General features: G+C 42.9%; 2 protein-coding genes across 2 annotated transcripts in view; both read left to right on the forward strand.

Moving 5' to 3' along the window:
- The first annotated feature begins 697 nt into the window (after positions 1-697).
- Positions 698-4,518, forward strand: hmg20b (high mobility group 20B). The gene is made up of 9 exons (XM_076087677.1): positions 698-851; positions 1,232-1,376; positions 1,784-1,984; positions 2,183-2,303; positions 2,419-2,471; positions 2,573-2,639; positions 2,851-3,066; positions 3,181-3,313; positions 3,840-4,518. The coding sequence occupies exons 2-9, from the start codon at positions 1,296-1,298 to the stop codon at positions 3,850-3,852; spliced, it is 885 nt and encodes a 294-aa protein (XP_075943792.1). The 5' UTR covers positions 698-851; positions 1,232-1,295; the 3' UTR covers positions 3,853-4,518.
- Positions 4,519-4,656: 138 nt separating this feature from the next.
- unc13a (unc-13 homolog A (C. elegans)) overlaps positions 4,657-21,403 on the forward strand; it is a 46,108-nt gene continuing 29,361 nt past the window's right edge. The window contains exons 1-14 of the mRNA XM_076087687.1: positions 4,657-5,689; positions 10,374-10,403; positions 10,511-10,610; positions 12,484-12,601; positions 13,456-13,579; positions 14,017-14,087; positions 14,354-14,408; positions 15,049-15,078; positions 15,688-15,883; positions 16,857-16,976; positions 18,556-19,359; positions 19,521-19,614; positions 20,588-20,634; positions 20,814-20,892. Of these exons, the coding sequence (XP_075943802.1) occupies positions 5,668-5,689; positions 10,374-10,403; positions 10,511-10,610; positions 12,484-12,601; positions 13,456-13,579; positions 14,017-14,087; positions 14,354-14,408; positions 15,049-15,078; positions 15,688-15,883; positions 16,857-16,976; positions 18,556-19,359; positions 19,521-19,614; positions 20,588-20,634; positions 20,814-20,892 (1,890 nt within the window). The 5' untranslated portion in view covers positions 4,657-5,667. The remainder of the gene's footprint in view (positions 5,690-10,373; positions 10,404-10,510; positions 10,611-12,483; positions 12,602-13,455; positions 13,580-14,016; positions 14,088-14,353; positions 14,409-15,048; positions 15,079-15,687; positions 15,884-16,856; positions 16,977-18,555; positions 19,360-19,520; positions 19,615-20,587; positions 20,635-20,813; positions 20,893-21,403) is intronic.

The following is a 21,403-nucleotide window of genomic DNA, read 5'->3' on the forward strand; positions in this document are numbered from 1 at the left end:
CTTTGTGAATTTGAAATGATTTACAGGAGGTTCACCTCCAGGTCTGCGTTGACTGACTTCATCTAATCTATTTGTTGCAGTTCCTCACTGTGACCAGTGGAGGGCAGTAAACATTCATGATTCTTAACTTTCCAAATAGACAGAGGCAACTCCCTACTTAGATTAGATTCAAGTTTACTGGCATTGCACAGAGCACAAGTACGGAGAAAACAAAATGAAGTGTGGTATCTAACCAAATGTACTGAATAGTACACAGTATGAAATGTAGAATTAGAAAAACTATTTCTGAATGAATTGCGATGCTAAAAAGCTGATGCTGCGCTGCATTGCTGGCAGTAATCTGCGTGAAGGAAGGGAAGAAGTAGGAATAGTTAGCAGAGAAAGTTTGGTCAGACTATAATATATTCATCATTCCCAACAAAACAAACAAAAGAACACATGGAAACATTGCATCGATACTAACTTAACTGTAATAACGTTTTGCCTACATTAATTAATTGCAGATATTTCTCAAGTGTGTGGGCGTGGAGTTAGATTTTTTTTATTGAGTTTGAGGACAAATCGTTGCTTCACTTAAAAAAAACAAAAAAACTTTATCCAAATTCCATACACAAACAATTACAGAATATCATGCATTTCATAACTGCATAATAACAAACATTTTGTCATCTTATAAACCTAAAATAGTAAAAAAGTAAAATACAAATTACTTAAATATAGTGAATAATATACAGGAAAAGAAAGTCAACGGGATCTCTGTGAATACACCTTATTAAAAGGGACTCTCCGTGCCGACCAATCAGAGGGCAGACAGGCTTCACTTCCTGTTTGGCTGAGGGAATCATTATCGGGTGAGTTAGAAGACGTTTATCCCCCCAAAAAAGTAGAAACGATTCTATATAACTCCCATTGTCTGTAGCGACTAAACAGTGTGTCTGAATACACATTTTTCCTGTATTTCATTGTTCTTTTCTTGTGAAGAGTGAGCGGTTTGGATTCGCTTTTTGTTTGGCTATTGTCCGTTGTGTGTGTGTGTGTGTGTGTGTGTGTGTGTGCGCGTGTGTGTGTGTGTGTGTGTTAACAGTTAGCCGCATTGGACTGCTAGCAGTCAGGTTAGCTTAAGAAGCGGCATCCCTGCGAGGACATTATTGCTGGATTTTACTGTCGCTCGCATCTTTTTTTTTTTCTTTCCTTTTTTTTTTAACAGCGTCTCCTATGTTATTCTGCACAGGCTTCTCCCCACCACGTAAACCCCTAACAGATTAACCCAGTTACATCGTCCGTGCACGGTGGTCATGGGTGGGATCAAACAAGAGCAGGGTGATGCATCGCAGCAGTCCAGACCTTCACATTCAGCAGATCAACCACAAGAAGAGGTGAGTGCTGCGGCATCTGACCAACAGGCTCCGTAAAGGACTTCTGCCTCCTTAGTTGGAGGAGTAAGGCTGTCTTTGCAACCAAAGATCTTGAACTGTAAACACACTCGGTTCTCATTTTATTAGATGGCTAAAAGTAATTCACACTACTACAACCATCCTGCAATATATAACATATATGCTCTTGTAGGACAATGTCCTGTTGAGCAGAATAGATAGATAGTTACTTTATTAACTAATAAAACAAAATAACAAGGACAAACTGTGTCAGTTAATATTTATAACCCTAACTCATAAAGAAATACCTCTTACTTTAACGTAATACAATTTGATAGTTGTCTGCTGAGTAGCACGGATGAGGGAGCAGCCCCCGCCTTCATGTGAGTGTTGTTTCCCCCCCTCTGCAGCCAAAGAAGAGAGGCTGGCCGAAGGGAAAGAAAAGAAAGAAGGTGCTACCAAATGGTCCCAAGGCACCGGTGACGGGATACGTCCGCTTCCTGAATGAACGCCGAGAACGTATGCGGGCCAGATACCCTGACTTACCGTTCCCAGAAATCACCAAGAGACTTGGAGCAGAGTGGACACAATTAGCCCTGAATGACAAACAGGTAAGCTTTAACATGTATTGTTTATTATAATATATATTATACACGTATATCCGGCAAGGTCTTATGAGAATATTATAACTGCTAAGGTTAGCCTGCTACTTCCCGCTCAGCGGCAGGCTCATTGATGGACTAACCGGTCACAGCGAGACCAAATTCTTCCCTCAGTAAAGCGGCACTACATTATCTTTGCACCGACAGCGCTACCTGGACGAGGCGGAGCGGGAGAAGATGCAGTATGCCCAGGAACTGAAGGATTATCAGCAGACTGAGGCCTATCACATCACCACCGCTAAGATACAAGACAAGAGGATCAAGAAAGGTGACGACAACGGAGCTCCACATACGTGTTGCACATCACACCACGAGAGTTTGTGTGCGTTATTTCATGACTCTGTGCCGCGTGAGCTGTAATATGCACATCTTTTCTCTTTCAGAAGACACTCCGTCTGTCATCATTAGTACTAATTCAGAGTCTTCGGTATCAAAGGTACATGACACGTCCAGATCGTGTCACCGTTTATTCTGCGATGTCAGTTTCACATCCTTTTCAAACAGCTAAGTTGTTGATTTGCTGATTATGTCCTTTAGGCTTGTGACCTCACCAAAGGATTCGACATCCCCATCTTCACAGAGGAGTTCCTCGATCAGAACAAAGGTAACAGAGAAACTGAACACAGGAAACGATCGTTCTATTAATCTACTACGGATGGCTTCTAAAGCAAATTGTGCGATTACTTTGTTAGCTAATAGGACATTTTTATCAAATCCCCCGACTGTAAAGTAAATCCCATCCAATATGACACGCAAGACATAATCTTGTGCTCCCACCTAATCCCGTTTTTATTTTCCCTTGTTTGTGCTTTCAGCTCGAGAGGCTGAGTTGCGACGGCTTCGTAAGGCCAACATTGAGTTTGAAGAGCAGAATGCGGTGCTTCAGCGGCACATAAAGGACATGTACAGTGCTAAAGAGCGCCTGGAGGCTGAACTGGGGCTGGACGAGAAGCGCACCCAGGCTCTTCACCAAAACTTGCTGACCATTAAACACACATTGGTCAACAGTCTGTCATCAGTTCCCCTGCCAGGTCAGCAGTCAGTTGGCTGTATTTAGTCAGAGGAGAAATGCATTAACGAAGACGGATGGATATCCGATTTATATTTTTCTGCTAGATTTATTCTCCTGTGACTTTTCTGAACAGGCACCGGAGAGACGGCGTCTCATGGGAACCTGGACTCCTACCTGAGTCGTCTCAGCGGAGTGCTGGAGGGAAACCCTCACAAGCATCGTGCGCTGCTCAGCCAGCTCTGCGAAGTCCTCTCTCATCTAGACAGGTAACTGATCTCATCCAGACTCCACCTGGTAGGGTTGACGTGTTAAAAAAAAGAAGGTTGGAGGCTGTAATCCAGTGTGCTGATGCACTCTGCTTCTTCTTCTGATGAATCTGCTATCCTTCACTTTGCCTAAATATAGGATTAGATGAGCAACCAGTCATCTTTTTTTCCCATCAAAGCATAAGCTTAAACCAGACGTGTATAATTCTACGTGCTAAACTGGGTTTAAATGTGAGGAGTTGTTGCTAAAATATTGGGCTTCATGTTTTCGTGAGGCTTACTCGCATGAGAGCTCCAAGTCGGGTTCACCAAACTCTTACAGACTGGTCGTAAATTGCTCGTTTCATCCTGTTCATCAGGAGGTGTGCGTTCAACAGATTTGAGCATTAGCACAAGCAGAGGCTTGCTAATTTGTTCCCAAGTCTCAATACCCATGTATGTATGTATGTATGTATGTATGTATGTATGTATATGTCTGAATATTTTCTTTGTTTTTTTCTAACTCTGTGCTTTAATTCGTTGTCAGTGAGAAGTTATGAGGAGACTTCAGCTGGCGACCCTTTCATTCCTGCATCAGAGGGACACGTGTCTGGCTCGGTGGCGTTAGGTCAAGTCAGTGCCAATCAACAGAGCATGTGGATATCTCAAGGATAGTAAAGGCAAGGGTGCAAACACTTCAAAAAACGCCACACACACACAGTCCGCGTCTACATGCCTCTTCTTTATGAATATGTGTATAAGGTAGAAAATGTGTAGTCATGCACATGAGTTTTTGTGAATGTAAATCTGTGTGCCAGGGTTTAGGGTTTTTACACTTCAGGAATTTCATTAAATGTAATATTATCTTCAAATCTGCTTTAATTAAGTCAAATTGGATTGACCCTAACCTCATTGTGTAGTATCTGCAGTTGCCTACAGGCCCATGACCTGTCCAATAAGACAAACCTAGTTATTTGTTTACAATAAATGCCATCTGGCATTTGATGGGTGGGGTAATGTGTAGTATTATTTAGAACGCATGAAAAACACAAAACTGGAAAGGGTGAACAGGAAATGTCTGGGTTTACATGTTTGAATTGACATTGATGATGGCAGGTTGTTGAATGGACAAGCAGTTTCACATGTCACAATATTATATATTTGTGAAGTATATTTGTATTTTCTGAAATGTTCATTAAACCATACTGAAAATATTTCCAACAAAAGGAGAATGTGAGAAAATGTTGATTTTCTTTACTTTTTAAAAATTGTTTAATTGTATAAAATTCCCCGTCTCAAGTTAAAGTCATATCACAAAACGACTTGTTTTCCCCCTCTCAAATATGCCTCGGTGTGTGTGTGTGTGTGTGTGTGTGTGTGTTTTCGGTGAACTAAGTCTGTAGGGATGTTGTTTAACCAGCAGGGGGAGCTGTTTGCCAACACTGGAAAAAGTCTTAAATCTTGGAACAGTTTTATTTAAGGCTACATCAGTCTGGTGTCAACTGAAAGGGTTAAGATGGGATGAACTGGGGTGAATATGCAACACACTGACTGACTCGGTCTCACCAAGGCAGGGCCATTAATAGTGACGAGTTATCTGTTTTGTTTGTTCTGTATTTCTTCTGCTTCTAGTCAACTATCGCTCATCTAAATCACCTCGTTACGGTTCGTGTCCCTCATCATGTTCATCTTCAATCTTGTAAAACATGCTCTCCAGGTGAAATTCTGCTGAAGAGGAGCAGTATCAAGTGTTCCATACCTTTCCCCTATAACTGACTCTTATCAGTGAAGACCAGTGAAGTCCTTTAACTGACTGCTAATTGGTGCTAAGTAATATTGACAAAATCAATCATTACAATAGTTTACACAGTGTTGCTAGTGTGTCATTATTTGAGGATTTCCTAAGATGTTTTTTGACAAAACATGTTGAAGATCCAGAGGGAGAGGCTAATAATCAGGTGTTACGACATCTCCACCCCCTTTTCACGCCATCAGCACCGCCCTGACGTCACTGGCAGGAGCTGTCCACGCAGCGGCGGTGCTGAAGCTGAACAAGATGGCTGTGTGTTGGCGAGCGGAGAGCTGAGACAGAAGGGGGGTGGGAAAGAGTCTCAAATTTGAGAGACACGCCATTAAAACAAAAAGAAGAAGACGGGGGATTGCGACGCTGGCGTTCACTCGAAGTGTGAATATTTTATTTTATTTTTGTCGGGCGTAACGAGCGCTGCCAGGCCCCGTCTCTGCCAGCGACGGCAGGCTTCTCCACCTCCAAGCCCAACGATTCCCTCCCAGGCTGTATATTGTGCACAGATTATTCGCTCGATAACGGAAGCGGGTGAAGAAGCTGGAGCCTGTACTAAAGGCGCATATAAGAAATGTCATTGCTGTGTGTTGGAGGTAAGAGAACATGTCCATGTCTTGCTGTGCATTTCCTCGACCTGCTGGTGTGAGCGGCTTAAATATCACCAAGTCTTCTCTTTACTGCTTTTGGGGATTCACCTGTTAGAATAACGAGCCTTCATCAATATTTTAAGAATAGCCATCTTACACAGGAACGTTTATTTTTAATTTTCCACGCTATTAATTGTCAGGTTAATGCAAATCTCATCAATAAGGCGAACACTGCATATTTCTAATCTATGTATTTTTTTTTGACATTTACTTAACCTGACATATTTCGCTCCTACTGGGTGACTGTCTGGGCTCATTTTATACAAAACCTGCCATTGCTACAACCGGATCGATTTATGGAGTAGGTGTATGCTTTCTGGCGGCCACTGTCAAACATAGTAAAACAAGATGTAACCCACTCTCAGTTGCGCCCCCATCCCCGTAAAATAAACGCGAGGTGTTATTTGTTTCATGTAGAAAAAAAGAAAGAAATCGAACGTTTTAACTGAAGTCATCTGTGGACCTTAAATCTCAGTTTTCATGCGTAATTGCGCGGACCAAAATATAAAAAAGGCGTGTGCAGCAGACTACCGGTTATACTTACAGTAGGATGTTTCTTTAAGCCACATGATTGGTTGCAGCATTCTATAATGAAATTGCTTCTTTTGATTTATTTCCGTCTTTGAATAATTTCAGATTTCCCCAATGGGGGTCCAAATTGTTTTTCTACTCTATAAACAGACTCATCACATTAAACTGTATTGTATTATTATATCTTCCTTCAGGCGCTGTTTGTCCTTTGATGGATGAAGCCAATGATGATGACTGTGACGTATTTTTCCAGAGAAACAAATATACCCGAAAGAGACTTTGTATGTTTTACATGTAAGGGATTGTCGGTGAATCAGTCCTAAAGACTTAAATGGCATTCAGTCACTGTAATAATGACGTTTAAAGCATAATGTGGTGATTTCTAAAATGTACAAGTATATTTGTTTTTATTGGTGAAGTTGTGGAACATTTTGTATCGGGAGGTCCCAGACTTTATTTCTTCCTATTAACCTGATCTGAGTCTTATTGCTGTCAGATTTAAATTAAAGTGCATTACTGTGCAAGAGCAAACGGGATGGATAGATTGTGCAGATTGTGTCTCCCGAGTGAAATATTATTACCCTTGTGATCCCATGTAACTTTCTCAATAACCTCTGGTCAACCCCAGATCCCAGAATAATACTTAAAGTTTCATTAGGATTAACCCCCCCCCCCCCCCCCCCCCCCTTGTTAGAGTAACTAATTAATGCTTTTTACACTGCCTCTTAACAAGGAGAAGTTCTTGTGTTTTACAACACTCACAACCTTAAAATCAATTCATGTCGTGTCAGCATTCATTCAACACATTTAAAAAAAAAGACTGACAGATTTATGAAGAGACAACATTTTGATGCATAACAATATGTAAAACTGTTTGAGTTCAAAGATCTCCAGCTCTCTTAAATCATCTGTTTCTCAAGTTGCACAGTTAACTCATTAATAACCCCTGAGCCTTCCATTGGGAGCACGTTTGCACCGGCAGTCTGAATATTCTAGGTCAGTTTGGTCTCATTCTCTCCCCTGAGACACTTGATGAATACACTGCCTGATTTCTAAGGGAGGGAAAGATGTAAAAGTGACTGCTTCAAACTTGGCCTGCAGATTCTCTGAGAGGTTGTAGCAGGCTTGTCGTGTGTATGAAGAGGCTGCTGCGTTGTTGACGCCAGTGCTAGAGCTGATTGCACAGCTGTCAGGATTGAAATCCAGGCTCGTTGGTGGTCCCTGTCCTGAGGCTTTGTTGGCATAGCAACCCCAATGTATTTTAGGTCTCTGCTGGCATCTCTCATTAGATTCTACGCTCTCTGTTATATTCCTGCAGCTAGGTTTATATTGATGGTATCTTCTTTTCACGGTGGCTGTTAGTAGAATGAAGAAATGGAGAGGATGATGAGCTCGGCGGTTTACCTTGAGATGCTGCACGGTAACATGAGTTGGGCTGATAAACGCTGCAGTGGGCAGTGATGTGTGTGCGTTTACTTCCATGTCCCGTGATGTTGGATGTACTGTTTGAGCTAATGGCCTGTGCCACAGAAGCTGAATAAGCGCATTCAGCTCTGGCAGCCTTCCTCTTACTGTCACCTCCTGGAGCGAGACGCCAATTCAAGCATGATAACTTTCCAACAGAGTGAGCCGCGAGAGACATCCTCATTAGTGTCACCTTCCTCTCATTGAGGCATTATCCAAACATCTATTTACATATGAATGCAGAAAGTGCAACATCAGCGATGAATATAATTTAGCAACAACCCGTCCTTGGCTAGTTCTCTATCTTATTACCATTTCAAACACATTGCTGTGTTACTGTAGTAATGACTACGGATCAATCGTGTATGCATGGAGATATATACAGCACTGTAGTATTCATATTCTGCTTTGAATGATTCCAAGGCTACATACTGTTTATATACTATATTCTCTAAAAGCTTAAAGTTAAAAGCTTGAAGCTTAAAATATTTTGCACCTATTTTTAAAGCAGTCATACTCTGATCAACGTTGATATATTCCCCAAGGTACACTGCAGGTGTGGGACTCGATTGTTATCTGGCAGAGGACACAAACACACGCTGTAATAATAATCACAGTAATCTCAGTGTAACAGTTTTTCTTAATTCTGCACTTGAGTCATTTCTCCTTTCTTTGTCATCATCTTTAGGTTTCTTCCTCACTGTGTTCCCTGTCTGCCGGTTTGTATTGTTGTTCCTGGTGTCAGTGTCCTCTGAAGTGTGGGCTCTTTGAAAGCTTTTGATTGGAAAACCTCAGGAAATCAAAAAAGCCCCTTTAGGTCGTCTGCACTGGGGCGTGAGTGAATGTATTTGTCCAATTTTCCCCGGCAAAGAAAGAGAAAATGAGATTCTGTAATTGCTGTGGCAGGGACTCAACATTGGTTTGAGGGTTTGCAGAAAATATGTAACTCCTTTTCACCTACTTTCTTTCATTCGTTCCCGTGTTTAGTAACTGCAGCAGTGGTGGTTTAGTCTTATGCCTGTGAGCTGTAAGCACCCCCTCCCAACACACACACACTCCCCATTATGGCACTCCCACCCCTGTCACACTGAAGTGGTTATTTTTAGTGTTGGGGGTGCAGCTCGCTCTGCCCGCATCCGGCTGCACAGAGAGATTAATGGAGCACGAGCGAAAGAGATAGAAAGGAAGCACACGTGCATACTCGCCACATGGCAGGAGGAGCTAGTAGGAGCGAGTGATTGAGTGAGAGGACCGATGACTGGTTGATGGGGAGGAGAGGACAGTGTATGAGACAGAGGGAGAGTGTTGACAACAAGTCTTTATTCTGGGCTTCCATGGAAAATATTCTTCCTTACCGCTGAGGTGTGGCTGCCTCATCAGCAGCTGAAGTATCAGGATGTGGATTTTACTTTTAAATTTGGGCTACGAACCACTTGCTCCGCCACCTGCCTCATGAATCACACCGATATTTAAGCAATAAGCATTATCCCAAGGGTTTGCTGGGGTGACGCTATTTTTAGAAGCCAATTTGTCCACAACGATTATCATGCTTGTTCGGCTGCCACTGACTAAGGAAGTGACTCAGAGTGTGTTTCTTTGTCAGCGTCACTTCTGCTACCCTAATGTGTAGGCGTTTCTTGATTGAATAACAGGGAGTCTTTATTTATTTAGTTATTTTTGTTTCAGAGAGTCGGACTGTAGGTCATACATTATAAACCTATTCTTCTCGCAGCCAAGCGGAAACATGCTAACATGACAGAGAATTTTTTTACGGGCTTGCTGTTAAGGTCCATTTAGACTTTAAAGTATGCTTATTCCCCGTATTTCTTTCCTGAAATGTTACATCAGTGAAAAGAGGCAATCAGCAGGGATAAAAAAAAAAAAAAAAAAAAAAAAAAGAAAGAAAACCACCCATAGCTCTGAATATTAATACCTCACTGCTGAACATGGGGATGCTGGGCATCGACAGGGTGCCGGACTGAATGAATAATGAATAGACTGTTGACGTCACTGTGGTTTTATAAGTGAGTTTGGTACCTCCAGAGGTCCCTGCATGGAGGAGCCGGCAGTGGCACCTCAGCAGAGCCACTTCTATTGTGCTAGGCAGAAAAGCAGCACCGCTCCATCTTTTATCCACCACCCCCCTGCTGTCAACCATCCAGGAATACATGCACATACATCATTCAGAGAGGACGAGGTATGTGGCCACTCTCCTCCCTGGCATCAGCTTTTACTCTCGCCTCCACAAACTGTCCTACTGGCCCAGTGACTCAGAGATCCTGACATCTCCTGCTGAACGGATGCAGGCTTTCATATTGAGATCCTGGCATTCTGTCCAGAGAGGAAAGAGGAGTCCTAGACTGAGAAGAGCAGCCTTCTCCCCCCCCCCTCTTTTTAAAAATGCCAGGCTCCTGTCAATCACCAGCTGTACTTTCATGCTACATGCAGAGGCCTGCCTGGTCTGTAGGTTAAAGTCACATCACGCTGTAAGCAAAGGCCTGAGAAAAGCCTTTGAGGATTCACTGAATGTTATATTTGCAGCATGAAAATGTGAAATCTTTGAAAACTTTATTGATTTTGATATTACAGCTCCTTTTTCCCTAATTTGTTGTTTGTATTCTCAATTTGTTTGCAGTGAAGAAAGCCAAGCTCGATGGACCCCAAGGTGAGTTGGATATCATCCATTAGTTGCTTTTTTTCACTGAATCAGAATGTTTCCTATAAACACACACAGTATCATGACCAATGGTATTTGTATTCTACTTTTTACAGAGAAATTTAACACATACGTGACCCTGAAGGTGCAGAATGTTAAGAGCACAACCATCGCTGTGCGCGGCATTCAGCCGTGCTGGGAGCAGGACTTCATGTTGTGAGTGCTTCTTTTGCTCTCTCACATCTTCTGCCCTCTTTTATCTCACCAGGCTTTTCCTTATTTTTAGCCTCAGTCCTCTTCTGTAAATCGGCCTGTACGTTGCTTAATTGGGGGACAGACTTTGCTGCACATTTTCGACTCTTATTTCATACTACATTCCCTACGTTTCACACCCACTAGTCATCCTCCTCTCTCGCTTTCTCCCCTCACTGCCTTCTCCTTTAAATAGCACCGGTAGTGCAATGAGCCTTCTCTTTTTACAGAGAGGCTCATAACTGTACACATTAAAGTTTATGTGACCAAGAAAGGCGGCATTAGATTAATCAAATGAGGTGTCAGATAAGCCAAGAGTTGTGATATACACATGAATGTCTGTTATCAGGCCCTGAGGGAGTACTACTGCATATGCAAAACAGGTTGTAAGCCTTTTGTGGCCCCAGAGGGAGCTGAATGAAATCGGATGAATTGCCTCGCGTGATGTCACTCGAGTCGGCGTCAGCTGGGGCTGAAGACTTCAAGTTTGAAAATAAAAAACAAATCTGAGCTCCTCATCTCTGCTCGAGGCTAGCGGCTCGAGGCTACATTAGCTGCTACTAGCATGGAGTTCTCTTTTGTGTATTAAGCTCTGGCTTTGCTGGCACAGTAGCTTTTTAGTTTGAACTTGTCTTTTTACTCTTAAAGAGAGGAACTTTCAATGGGCTTTAATGCCAGACATTAAAGTATGTCCACTTGGACGTATTTCGAGAATGCAATATGTTTGCTGTTGCAATTATGGTTGTGAATCTACATGTTAATATCAGTTGTCAGATGCAAGTCAATGGTAATAATAAGTAGTTTCAATATAGGCATTAAATAAGGAGTGAGTACTGTCACACAGATGTTGTGTAACACGGAGCAGCAGGGTCAGCTGTGACAGTTCTACTTCCTAAAGGGAGTTATTTTTGCTCTCTTCTTCTTGCTTCCGCTCTCTGCTCCTTTGAAGAGTGAGAGGATGACCTAACACCTGCTCCAGCAGAGTCCACACACCCAGTGGAGAGGGTTTCTCTGAGCTTCATTACACGGCACCAGAAAATTGACTTAATGGAAGAAAAGCTAAACACAACAGATACTACTTTTATGTTTAATCTACTTAAGCTATATCTTTAAACTAAACTAAACACACACACACACACACACACACACACACACACACACCTTCTCTTTAGATCACTCACTTCCTCCCGCTCCTTTCCTCTCAATTTCTTTCCCCTTTCCCGACATTCAGTCTTTTGCCAGATTACCTCCTCCCCTTTCCAAGGAAACAGAACGATGTGTTTACATATCAAAGCTGTGGTTATTATTAGGTTTTCAATTAAGACAGCCGGTGGGCTCGGGGAAGCGCACTGCCTGACAATAAGAGATGCTTAGTGATCTGATAATCTGCCAGTCAGATTTGTAATCACTTTACAAATCCTAGTTATATTTGCTGTATATCAGCGTTGCTTGATGGAAAGATGAGTAACGATGAGTTCACTGATGTTTGTCATACAGAAATATAGATGGTCTCTGCTGTTGTCCTATCTGGGCTCTCTCTTCTATCCTGCCAGCAGCCTAGTTGACAATCACCTACTATTTCCATCTTCATGAGGAGTGACTCATTTCCCTCTGCAGATTGAATCCCAGTGCATATCCATCTCCAGATTTAAGTGCAGCTCCCGATGACATAGACTGTTTCTGTTGAAAGCCCTCTGTGCAGTGAGGTGTCGTTATACAAGCCTGTCTCCACTCCGCTTTTTCTTACATTCTGTATTATTTCACTCTCTTCCTCACACCTTTTTCCTAACTAATTTCTCTTTTTCTTAATCCACCTCTTCCTCTTTCTGCCGATCAGTGAAATAAACCGCCTGGATCTGGGCCTCACAGTGGAGGTGTGGAATAAAGGGCTAATCTGGGACACCATGGTGGGCACCTTATGGATCCCCCTGAGCGACATACGGCAGTCCAATGAGGTACGCACTCTCTCTCTCTTCCTCTCTCTGGCTCCCAGCATTAGGTTTTACAAGTGCAGTGCCCGTTCATAACGTGCCTGTTCAGAACGGGCCAAAATACTTGGCCTGTAGTGTTGCTGCCATGACATAGTTCCTTGATACTCTTTCAGTCATGGCCACTCAAAAACACAGAAATTGTGCGTGTGTATATATATCTATATATATATATATATATATAGATACAGTATATATACACTTTAGTTAGCTTATTGATTGTTATTGGAAGAAAAAAAAAGAATGGATTAACAAAATGTCAAAATGTGAAGATAACATACACATTTAGAAATAGACAAAATGTGTTGAGGAAATCTGGAAACCTTTTTATACATAATACATTGTACACTTTATACACATAAGGCAACAATCTTATAATTTCCTTAAATAATATACATAAGAATCACCTTTGAGCAAGCAATGATGTTGAGAGTACTACCTAGAGTTTAGGACTCATTTTGATGTATTTTTATTTTTTGTTTGTGTATTTATTTTGGTACTGTTGTGTTGTTGCTACTCTTTAGTTTTTGTGTGTGAGTTTATGACACCCGGTTTGTTTTTGTTTTGTTAGTGTTAATATGTTAATGTAATTTATTCTCTGGTCTGGAGAACTGAGGTGGGGAAATGGGGGATATTGTTTGTAGAAAACTAATAGACATTGTTTACAAAAAAAAGACATGTCTACCAGCACCTCTAAAGCTCACTAATAGACCATTTTCACCGCAGATATTTGGACTCATCATAGTAGGAAAAACAGCATATTTGTATCATGCAGTACGTATAGCTGAAGCCATATTTCTCTGCTCCTCGATCTTTTCCAGGAGGGTCCAGGTCAGTGGCTGACTCTGGACTCCAATGCGATCATGGCTGAGAATGAGATCTGTGGAACCAAAGACCCGACCTTTCACAGGCTGCTGCTCGACACCCGCTTTGAACTGCCGCTAGGTTTGTCCTCTCATCGTAGTCGTGCTTATCCTACCTTGTGCTTTATTCTGTAACTTGTTTCATTTATGCGTGCTACATTTTAGATATATGGCTATGTTTCAATAAAATGTAATAAAACGGCAAGATAACATTTAACACTGTTGCTTGAATTAGAACTGTTACTACAACAAGCAGTTGATGTCCCAACCACTTTGATATTCACTTGGAGTACTAGTGCTGTTGCTGCTACTGCATCCGCTAATGTACTAACACTGCATTGAGTGCTTTTAATTGATATTGCGTTGTAAATCCATTACTATCGAATACTGTTGCCATGACGTTGAAAGAAATCAATTGGATTGCTCTTTGGTTCTATTCCAGTGCTTATAGATTATTGTACAGAAAGATATCTATTTGATGTGCTGAGTAGAGTAACGTGGTTGTGTTGTGTGCTGCAGACATTCCCGAGGAAGAGGCGAGATACTGGGCCAAGAAACTTGAACAACTAAATGCCATGAGGGATCAAGATGTAAGAACTTCAATCTCTTCCGCAGTCCCATCTCTCTGCACCATCTGCCATCTATATTTTCTTATTTATTATATTTCCTTTTTATCCTATTTTCTTTCATGATCCCTCTCCTACTCAGTGTTTCCTCTTCATTTCTCTCTAATTACACTCCATGGCTGCCAATAACAGCAGAATTACAGAGTCGATATTCTTACCAGCGATTTTCCTCAGAAGAAGCGCTGGATCTTACTTTCTAAAATGTGTGTTGTTGTTTTTTCCCCTCTCAGTATGCCGATCAAGAAGAACAGGAGCGACCTCTCCACGCACCAACCACACAGTGCTGTGAGTGTCAATTCTACGTCCGCCTCCTCCTGTTCCGTTTTTTTTTCTTCCTCACCCCCTCTGCTCCTTCGCACTGAGAACGAGACTAGACGGGAGGTAGAAATGAGGCTGAGAGAAGAAGGATGGAGGGTGGAGGGAGGAAAGCTGATGAGACCGATCACGAGTAGAATGACTTATAGGTGCTAGATGTATGATGAATGTGAATGGACATATGATTGGTTGTCAGACACACAACATCCTGTCTGTCTGTCTGTCTGAGTGATGATGACACAGGGAGCAAGTGTGTATTGTATAAATCCGTGGACAGACGGGTTGGATGGTGGCACGATGCCTGTGTGTGCGTAGATGATAACAGCATGTGTGTTTTATCTGTTCTTACTTACTTAGCAGCACCAAGGCCAGCAGCATCTGTACAAAAGCTTATTTTGATCTAAGCTTCTCTAAAGACCTTGTGTGTTTCTTTACTCACACACATGTACACACACACTGACTTGAGAACCCTTTGCACACATATTTACATCTTTAAATAAGGATTTATCAGGGCTGTGCATGTTTGTTTACCTGACTTTGTGGACTGTTGATGTGTTTAATTTGTCGCCCAAACCTAATTTGGTTTCCCCAACGCTTTATCTCCTTGCAGGTAATTGGAGTCTGTGGGGAGATCAACAAAGTAAGTTTCTTTCATGCGTTTCTGCTAATGACTTAGAGTAAGTCTGTATTTATTGTCCATGTCTCACTTAATGTAATGATCTCCTTGTGTAGTTTTCCTCAGAGACCGTAAGCTGCCATGCAAATATCTCTCTGAACCTCTCTGCACTTCCTTTCAGCTCAAATCTATATTCTCCAAATGGATTTAAAGTCAATCTGGTAGAATTAGATTCAGTGAAGTTATAGTAAATTAATCTCTGTGGTGTTTGCTGAAGATGCATATGAGTTTTTTCAAGAGCGTCATTTCCACTGTGGACTATGAGATAGTAAAATAGATAATAGTCTTTGTCGTAATGATGCAAATACGACAATTATCAATCAGAAAGTATCAGGTATCTAATGTATAAATTAAACAAAAAATATATTAAGTAGGATTACAACATAAAAACATACATTTTTTTGGAAAATATATAAACATTTTAGCATACTTTTTAATTTGCTCTATTAATCTTGTGTTTGTTTGTTTTTTTGTCACATCATTGCGCACACACGTGCACTATACAAAAATACTGTGTAATACAATTCTGACCCGTCGTCCTCTTCTCGTCTCCTGCTGTGTTCGTGTGAACAGACGAGGATCAAGACAGCGCCGTGGAGGACAGGGACAGCGACTACCGCAGCGAGACCAGTAACAGCATCCCGCCTCCCTACTACACCACCTCGCAGCCCAACGCCTCCATGCACCAGTATCCCATGAGGCAGGAGCAGTACATACAATCCTACAACGAAGACATCCATGAGCTGAACTACGACCACGGAGCCATGAGGTAACGAGCACCTGCAGGCACTTCGTAGCCACAACTGAGTGGTTTCCTTTTCATGAGATTACCATGGCTGGATGTCATAATGGATAAACAACAGGGATAAAGGGTTTGTTTTGGATGAGACAGAAAGAGAAGAACACCAAAAGACGAATGTTTAATATTAAAGTCGTAATATCACACTCCCCATCTTAAGCAGATATTCCTATTTGAAGACTAACGTTTAACCCTGAGACAGCTCAGTCCCTGTGGCCTTGTTTTGTTTCACTGTATTGTACATGGTAACATGTTGTCCCACTGTGCTCTCCTCTTTTAGAGAATAACCCTGGCCTCAGTGTATACAAGCACGCTGGGGCAGCACTGTTCTTGTATACAGGTCATGTACAGTATGAAGTGGGCCTTTGTGGTTATCTTTCATGTGCATGTGTGAATGCGTGTGTGCACGTTGAGTGCGTGAGCATCAGAAACCCCATGTGATCTCTGCACCATTTTGTGCAGAAAATAACAGTATTTCTGAAATATGTTTTGAACTTTTATTTTTAAAGGTGTCGGATGATTAGAAGTCATGCAATGCTCCAAACAAGCTGAAAGTTTGACCTTTTCATTTGGTTAGATTCAGATGAGTAAAATCCATCTTCAAGTGTCTGTGTGAAGAAGGGTAAAACTTGGAAGACATTTTGGTACAGAACTGTTTTACCCTATTATTTACATTGTGAGCACAACGGGAAGGGATTTTTTAATGGCCAGTATGAACAGAAGGAATAATTACAGCAAGCAAAAATTGCCTCATAGTTCATATTTACACCTGACTGTTATTTTAAGACGAGCTTGAAAAACTGTGAACCCCAACCTGTAACCGGGTCGTGCAGAGGCTCAGTTTGGTTAGAACTTTCTTTGAAAGATTTGCACTGAGCTCCACTGATGCTCCTCTCCCACCTCTTCCCTCTCCCCCTACCTCCCTCCTTACTCCTCTGACCAGACTCTATGGTAGTTTAGACTCGGCCACCAACGGGCGCAGCGATATCGACTCAGGCTCAGGGTCGAGCCGGCGCACCAGTCGTCAGTATTCTCTAGACAGTAGGCATTCACTGTCCGATAGGTGGGTCTCTGTACCTCCTCTCCAACTCCTTCTCCTCTTCCTTCTCTTGCTCCGGCCTGTGACTCCGTCTCGCTGTGACGTCAGTGGTGGACTTGTCCCGTCCTCCTCGCTCGCTGTGCTTGCATGCATGCGCTCTTACCCTATCTCTGTATATGTATATTCTCTACTATTTTATTGAAAACTACTGCTCCTGCATCTATATCTACTGTGTTCCTCCTGGTGAACAATCACAAATCCGTATCACAAATGATGTATCACTCTCATCTTCGCCTTTGTTGGACTCTTATGAGTTTTGCGCAGTTTTGTGTTTTTGTGTGTGGGTGAGTGATTGACGAGTTGTGTGTGTCTGTGTATGTGCGTGTCATCTCATAACAGTCAGAGACAGAGAGGTTAATTGTCGGAGTTTGTGTAAGAGCCTGTGTGAATACGCATGTGTGTGTGTGTGAGAGAATCTGTTGTCGCGGCAGCCTATTATTACAGCCTCATCCTGAATGTGAGACCTTAAGAAGAGCCCTGTCTTGTTCTGGGTGTCCCATACTTGTTAATTCTACACGTTTAATTTCCACTTGTTTCCACCAAGACAGCAGGAGGCAGTCAGCCTAATAATGGGGCAGCAGAGAGGCCAAGACAGATTACGTACATTGTCTTCCTCATTTCATCATGTTTTTTTGTTCTTTGCTAAGAAAGAGGGCAGACATGTGCGTAGACGCAAACATTATGCAAGCATTTGTCACTGTCTGTGTCAGTCTTTGTGTTGGACGAGAGGGAGATCGTGAGATAGGTGATGAATAGAAAAGAACAGGAGTGTCGTCATTGTGTGCGTGTTTATGTGTCCGTTCATCGATACTTGTGTATTCCCTCTGGCTCACAGCCAAAAGCCATTATACAGTTCTCTCCTTTACTGCTCCTGCATCATGCGTTATTGAACCAACATGACTGTAATCAATAGAAACAAAACAATTGTGTGTGTGTGTGTGTGTGTGTGTGTGTGTGTGTGTGTGTGTGTGTGTGTGTGTGTGTGTGTGTGTGTGTGTGTGTGTGTGTGTGTGTGTGTGTGTGTGAGAAATTGTTTTTGCATGCGTCTCTCTCTGACTCATAGTCTGCCTCAATGCCTAATAGCCTCATTTATCATCGTAAATAAATATTATTCACTTATTTATCTGCAAAGAGAGACTGGTTTTGTTCTGTCAGGGTAATAAATTACCCTCAGCCTCTCCAGGTTCACTGAATAGGTCTATTTATATCTCTGATTCATGAAAAATGTGTTCTTGTGTTTTTGCTAATCTTGTGCTTTTGTATGCCGTGTGTTGCTGTATTAACCCATTACTAAAAGGATGACTCTCCTTGTAGTTACGTAGATGCATCACTAGCCCAAACCCCTCCTGATTTGTCTCATTGGTTGGATAAAGACACTCCTCTGTTCCAATTGGTTAGCTGTCTCCCTCCCTGGCCCCAACACAAGTTCCTTAAGTGTCACTGTGAAAGCCAAACTCCTCATTGTGCAAGTGTGGAAAGTTTTCATTTGAACCTGTGTGGGTGTGTTTATGTAACGGGTGTCTGTATCTCCCCCTCCCCTCAGTCCCACCGACAGTCGTTACGCCTCGTCGGGCGAGTTGAGTCGAGGCAGCTCTCAGCTCAGCGAGGAGTTTGTCGCCAGGGATGGCGAGAGCTTGCGAGGGTCGGAGTTCTACGAGGAAAACGACTCCTACCACTCCTGCCACTCCTCCGTCAGCTACGGCAAAGAGGATTCCCCAGGCTGGGATGGTGAGGACCCCCAAGGTGTCTACAGCGACGAGGGCGGCTACCTCAAAGACGGAGGGGAAGAGGGGGCGCTGTATGCCGAAGGAGAGGGCGACATATACGTGGAGGGAGGCGAGTACAACTACGAGGATGAGGAGGAGATACCTTTTGAGGAAGGAGAAGAAATGTATCCACTTGATGGCACTCTCAGTGAAGACCAGGAGCCGCCCTACACCCCAACACCCACGAGCGCTGCCCCCACCCTGATGCCCCCCACTAATGGTCTGTCCTCCGCCAGGCCACCGCTGGAGAAGCAGGCGACGTTGCATCAGCAGCGGCCAGCCCATGATCAGCTCCAGCCCCCCAGCACAGCTCCCAGTCTACCTCCAGTCAAACAGGACGACACGTTGCCCCCTTTCAGTGCAGAATCCACCAAGCCTCCATTCGCACTCACCCAGCCAGCACTCTCAACCGCCACCCCAACGACGGCATTGCAGGTCCCAGCTCCAGGCACCGAGCTCCTGGGGCCTGAACCTATTTCTGAGGTGCCGCTGGAGGAACCTCGACCTCCCGAGCAGCCTCCAGTGGCAGTGAGTGTCCCTCCAGCTCCTGAAGAGAGAGCAGAGGAGCCACCTGTTTCAAGGTGAACACTGTTCATACACCGTCAGCTTCATAGAGGAAAAATAGGCTTTCACTCACTGTAAACACTAAGGCAGCTACATTTTGGTACAAAGACGTTTACCTGGCAGTTAACAGGGAGCACATATAATATATGAATAACGTTTTTCCTCAACATTCTTTCAGCTTCCCAAAGAGGGAAATCATGCAACCCGGTCATGCCAGAGCCAAAGCCAACTGGCTTCGGCTTTTCAGCAGAGTACGACTGCAGCTGCAAGAGGTACAACCTGCATGTGTGTGTTTCTTAGTGTGCATAGGTGTGCATCCGTGCCAGGTAAATGCTCATAAGTCTACTGTTTGAGATCACTGACTTGTTGCATCAGTCCCTGCATGTTCTACTGTTGCTGTGTTTTGTTCCAGCTTTTGTTGACGCCATGTTTTTCCCATTGTTTTGGTTACTGCTGTGGATTATATTGTCTTGTGTTTAATCGATAGTTTCTGTTTACCCCTTGTACTGCTTTGCCATTTCATTATTTTCTTTTCAGTTGTTTGCCATCCTCGTAGCGATTTGCATGTTGTCCATTCTGATTACCCATGGCTGGAGCAGACACTCAGGTGGGTGTGGCCAGTGGTGTGTTAATCAATCTAATTTATATTTCATGTGTCCCGTGCAGCTCATAGATATTTAAGGCGAGCCAAGCAACACATAGGAAGATGCTGTAAGCCTGCTAAGTGTCATTTTTAATGCCTGGCGTTTATGCCAATTATGACTATTTCTGTCCATCAGCGTGACGTGAGTATCAATGCTGTGTGTCATTCTTTGAGCAGGCAGGCAGACAAAGAACATAGCAGATAGAATTAGAGGAGTGATTACACGGACCTCAATCTGGCTGTAATCTACTTTTATGTACTATGATTCTCGAACACAGAGCTGCTGATGTGGTAAAGCTGAGTTTTGTCTTCCTAAGTGAGTGTGTTGATCATCTCCTCATCTCCCCCTTTTTCTTTCTATATCCCACTTGTACCACCGTTGTATTACTCATTTGTGAATTTTGGGAACACTTGTGGCCACAGCTACTCGTGAAACTTGACATGAAACGGTGCTTTTTGCTCAGGAACACCATACAGTCTCTCTTGATTTTGCTGTTGTCAGTGTTTACAAGCACTATATACTACAGCATGCTTCCCATTTTTCCAGCCACAGCTCTAATGCTTGCCTCTCTGCCTCATCTCATTTCTCTCTCTCTCCTCAGGCCCGAGGAGAAAGTGTTGGCATAGCCTCTCTGCTTTTATCAGCAGGGTAAGTAACCATGACACTGTTACCACAAAGATCATGGAAAATCTATAACTCACCAACCGTAAAGGCAAGCCGATGGCTTAATGTCTGCATGTATTTATGTATAATTGATTTGTCGTGTCCAGGTTCTTGTTAGCAACTGTAGCTGAACTGTTGAACGCTGCTCTGTGCATGTTTTCCAGGATGGGTGGCGCTCTGTATAGCATTGACAGTATGCCAGACCTCAGGAAGAGGAAAGCTATGCCTCTCGTCAGAGATCTGGTGAGTTTCTGCACTAATCTCTTAAAATTCCCCTGACTAAGTGTATCACATCTTCCCAGTCCATTTACCACTCTGCTCAGCAGTGAGAGCTGTCATATATTAAACCTGCTTCTGTTTTCCGTCTAATTCTCAGAAGTCCTTTCTCATCTAATTCTCTAACCTCATTGATTTATTTTCTTCATCTTTTCTTCCTTACTGTCTCTTACCACACTGCATTACATCCTCATCTGCTACCAGACGATTCATTTCCCTCCTGTTACAGCCTGACAGGGCGATCTGCAGGGCAAAGGGCCCACTGGCAAGGCCAGAGGTTTCCTTTGACTGATACTGATGTTTGCTAGACGCTGGCATATAACGGACCATTTCATTACCTAATGCTGCCATCGTCCCCATGTCTCCCTGACATTGCCTTGTTAGGAATAAGACAGTTAGTTTTCTCCCCAAGGATTTATATTTCTGACACAGTCTGGTCAGCATTATCACATTTCTGCTTTTGTTAAAATGTCTTATA

This window comes from Anarhichas minor, unplaced genomic scaffold (genome assembly GCF_050575085.1).
Source record: "Anarhichas minor isolate MPS153535 unplaced genomic scaffold, ASM5057508v1 ptg000010l, whole genome shotgun sequence".
In the NCBI taxonomy this organism is placed as follows: domain Eukaryota; kingdom Metazoa; phylum Chordata; class Actinopteri; order Perciformes; family Anarhichadidae; genus Anarhichas; species Anarhichas minor.

Excerpts from the sequence above, each read along its gene's own strand:
- hmg20b (XM_076087677.1), top strand. The coding sequence starts at position 1,296 with ATGGGTGGGATCAAACAAGAGCAGGGTGATGCATCGCAGCAGTCCAGA. Across the intron at positions 1,377-1,783 it reads CAGATCAACCACAAGAAGAG|CCAAAGAAGAGAGGCTGGCC; the intron begins GTGAGTGCTGCG and ends CCCCCTCTGCAG. Across the intron at positions 1,985-2,182 it reads TAGCCCTGAATGACAAACAG|CGCTACCTGGACGAGGCGGA; the intron begins GTAAGCTTTAAC and ends TTGCACCGACAG.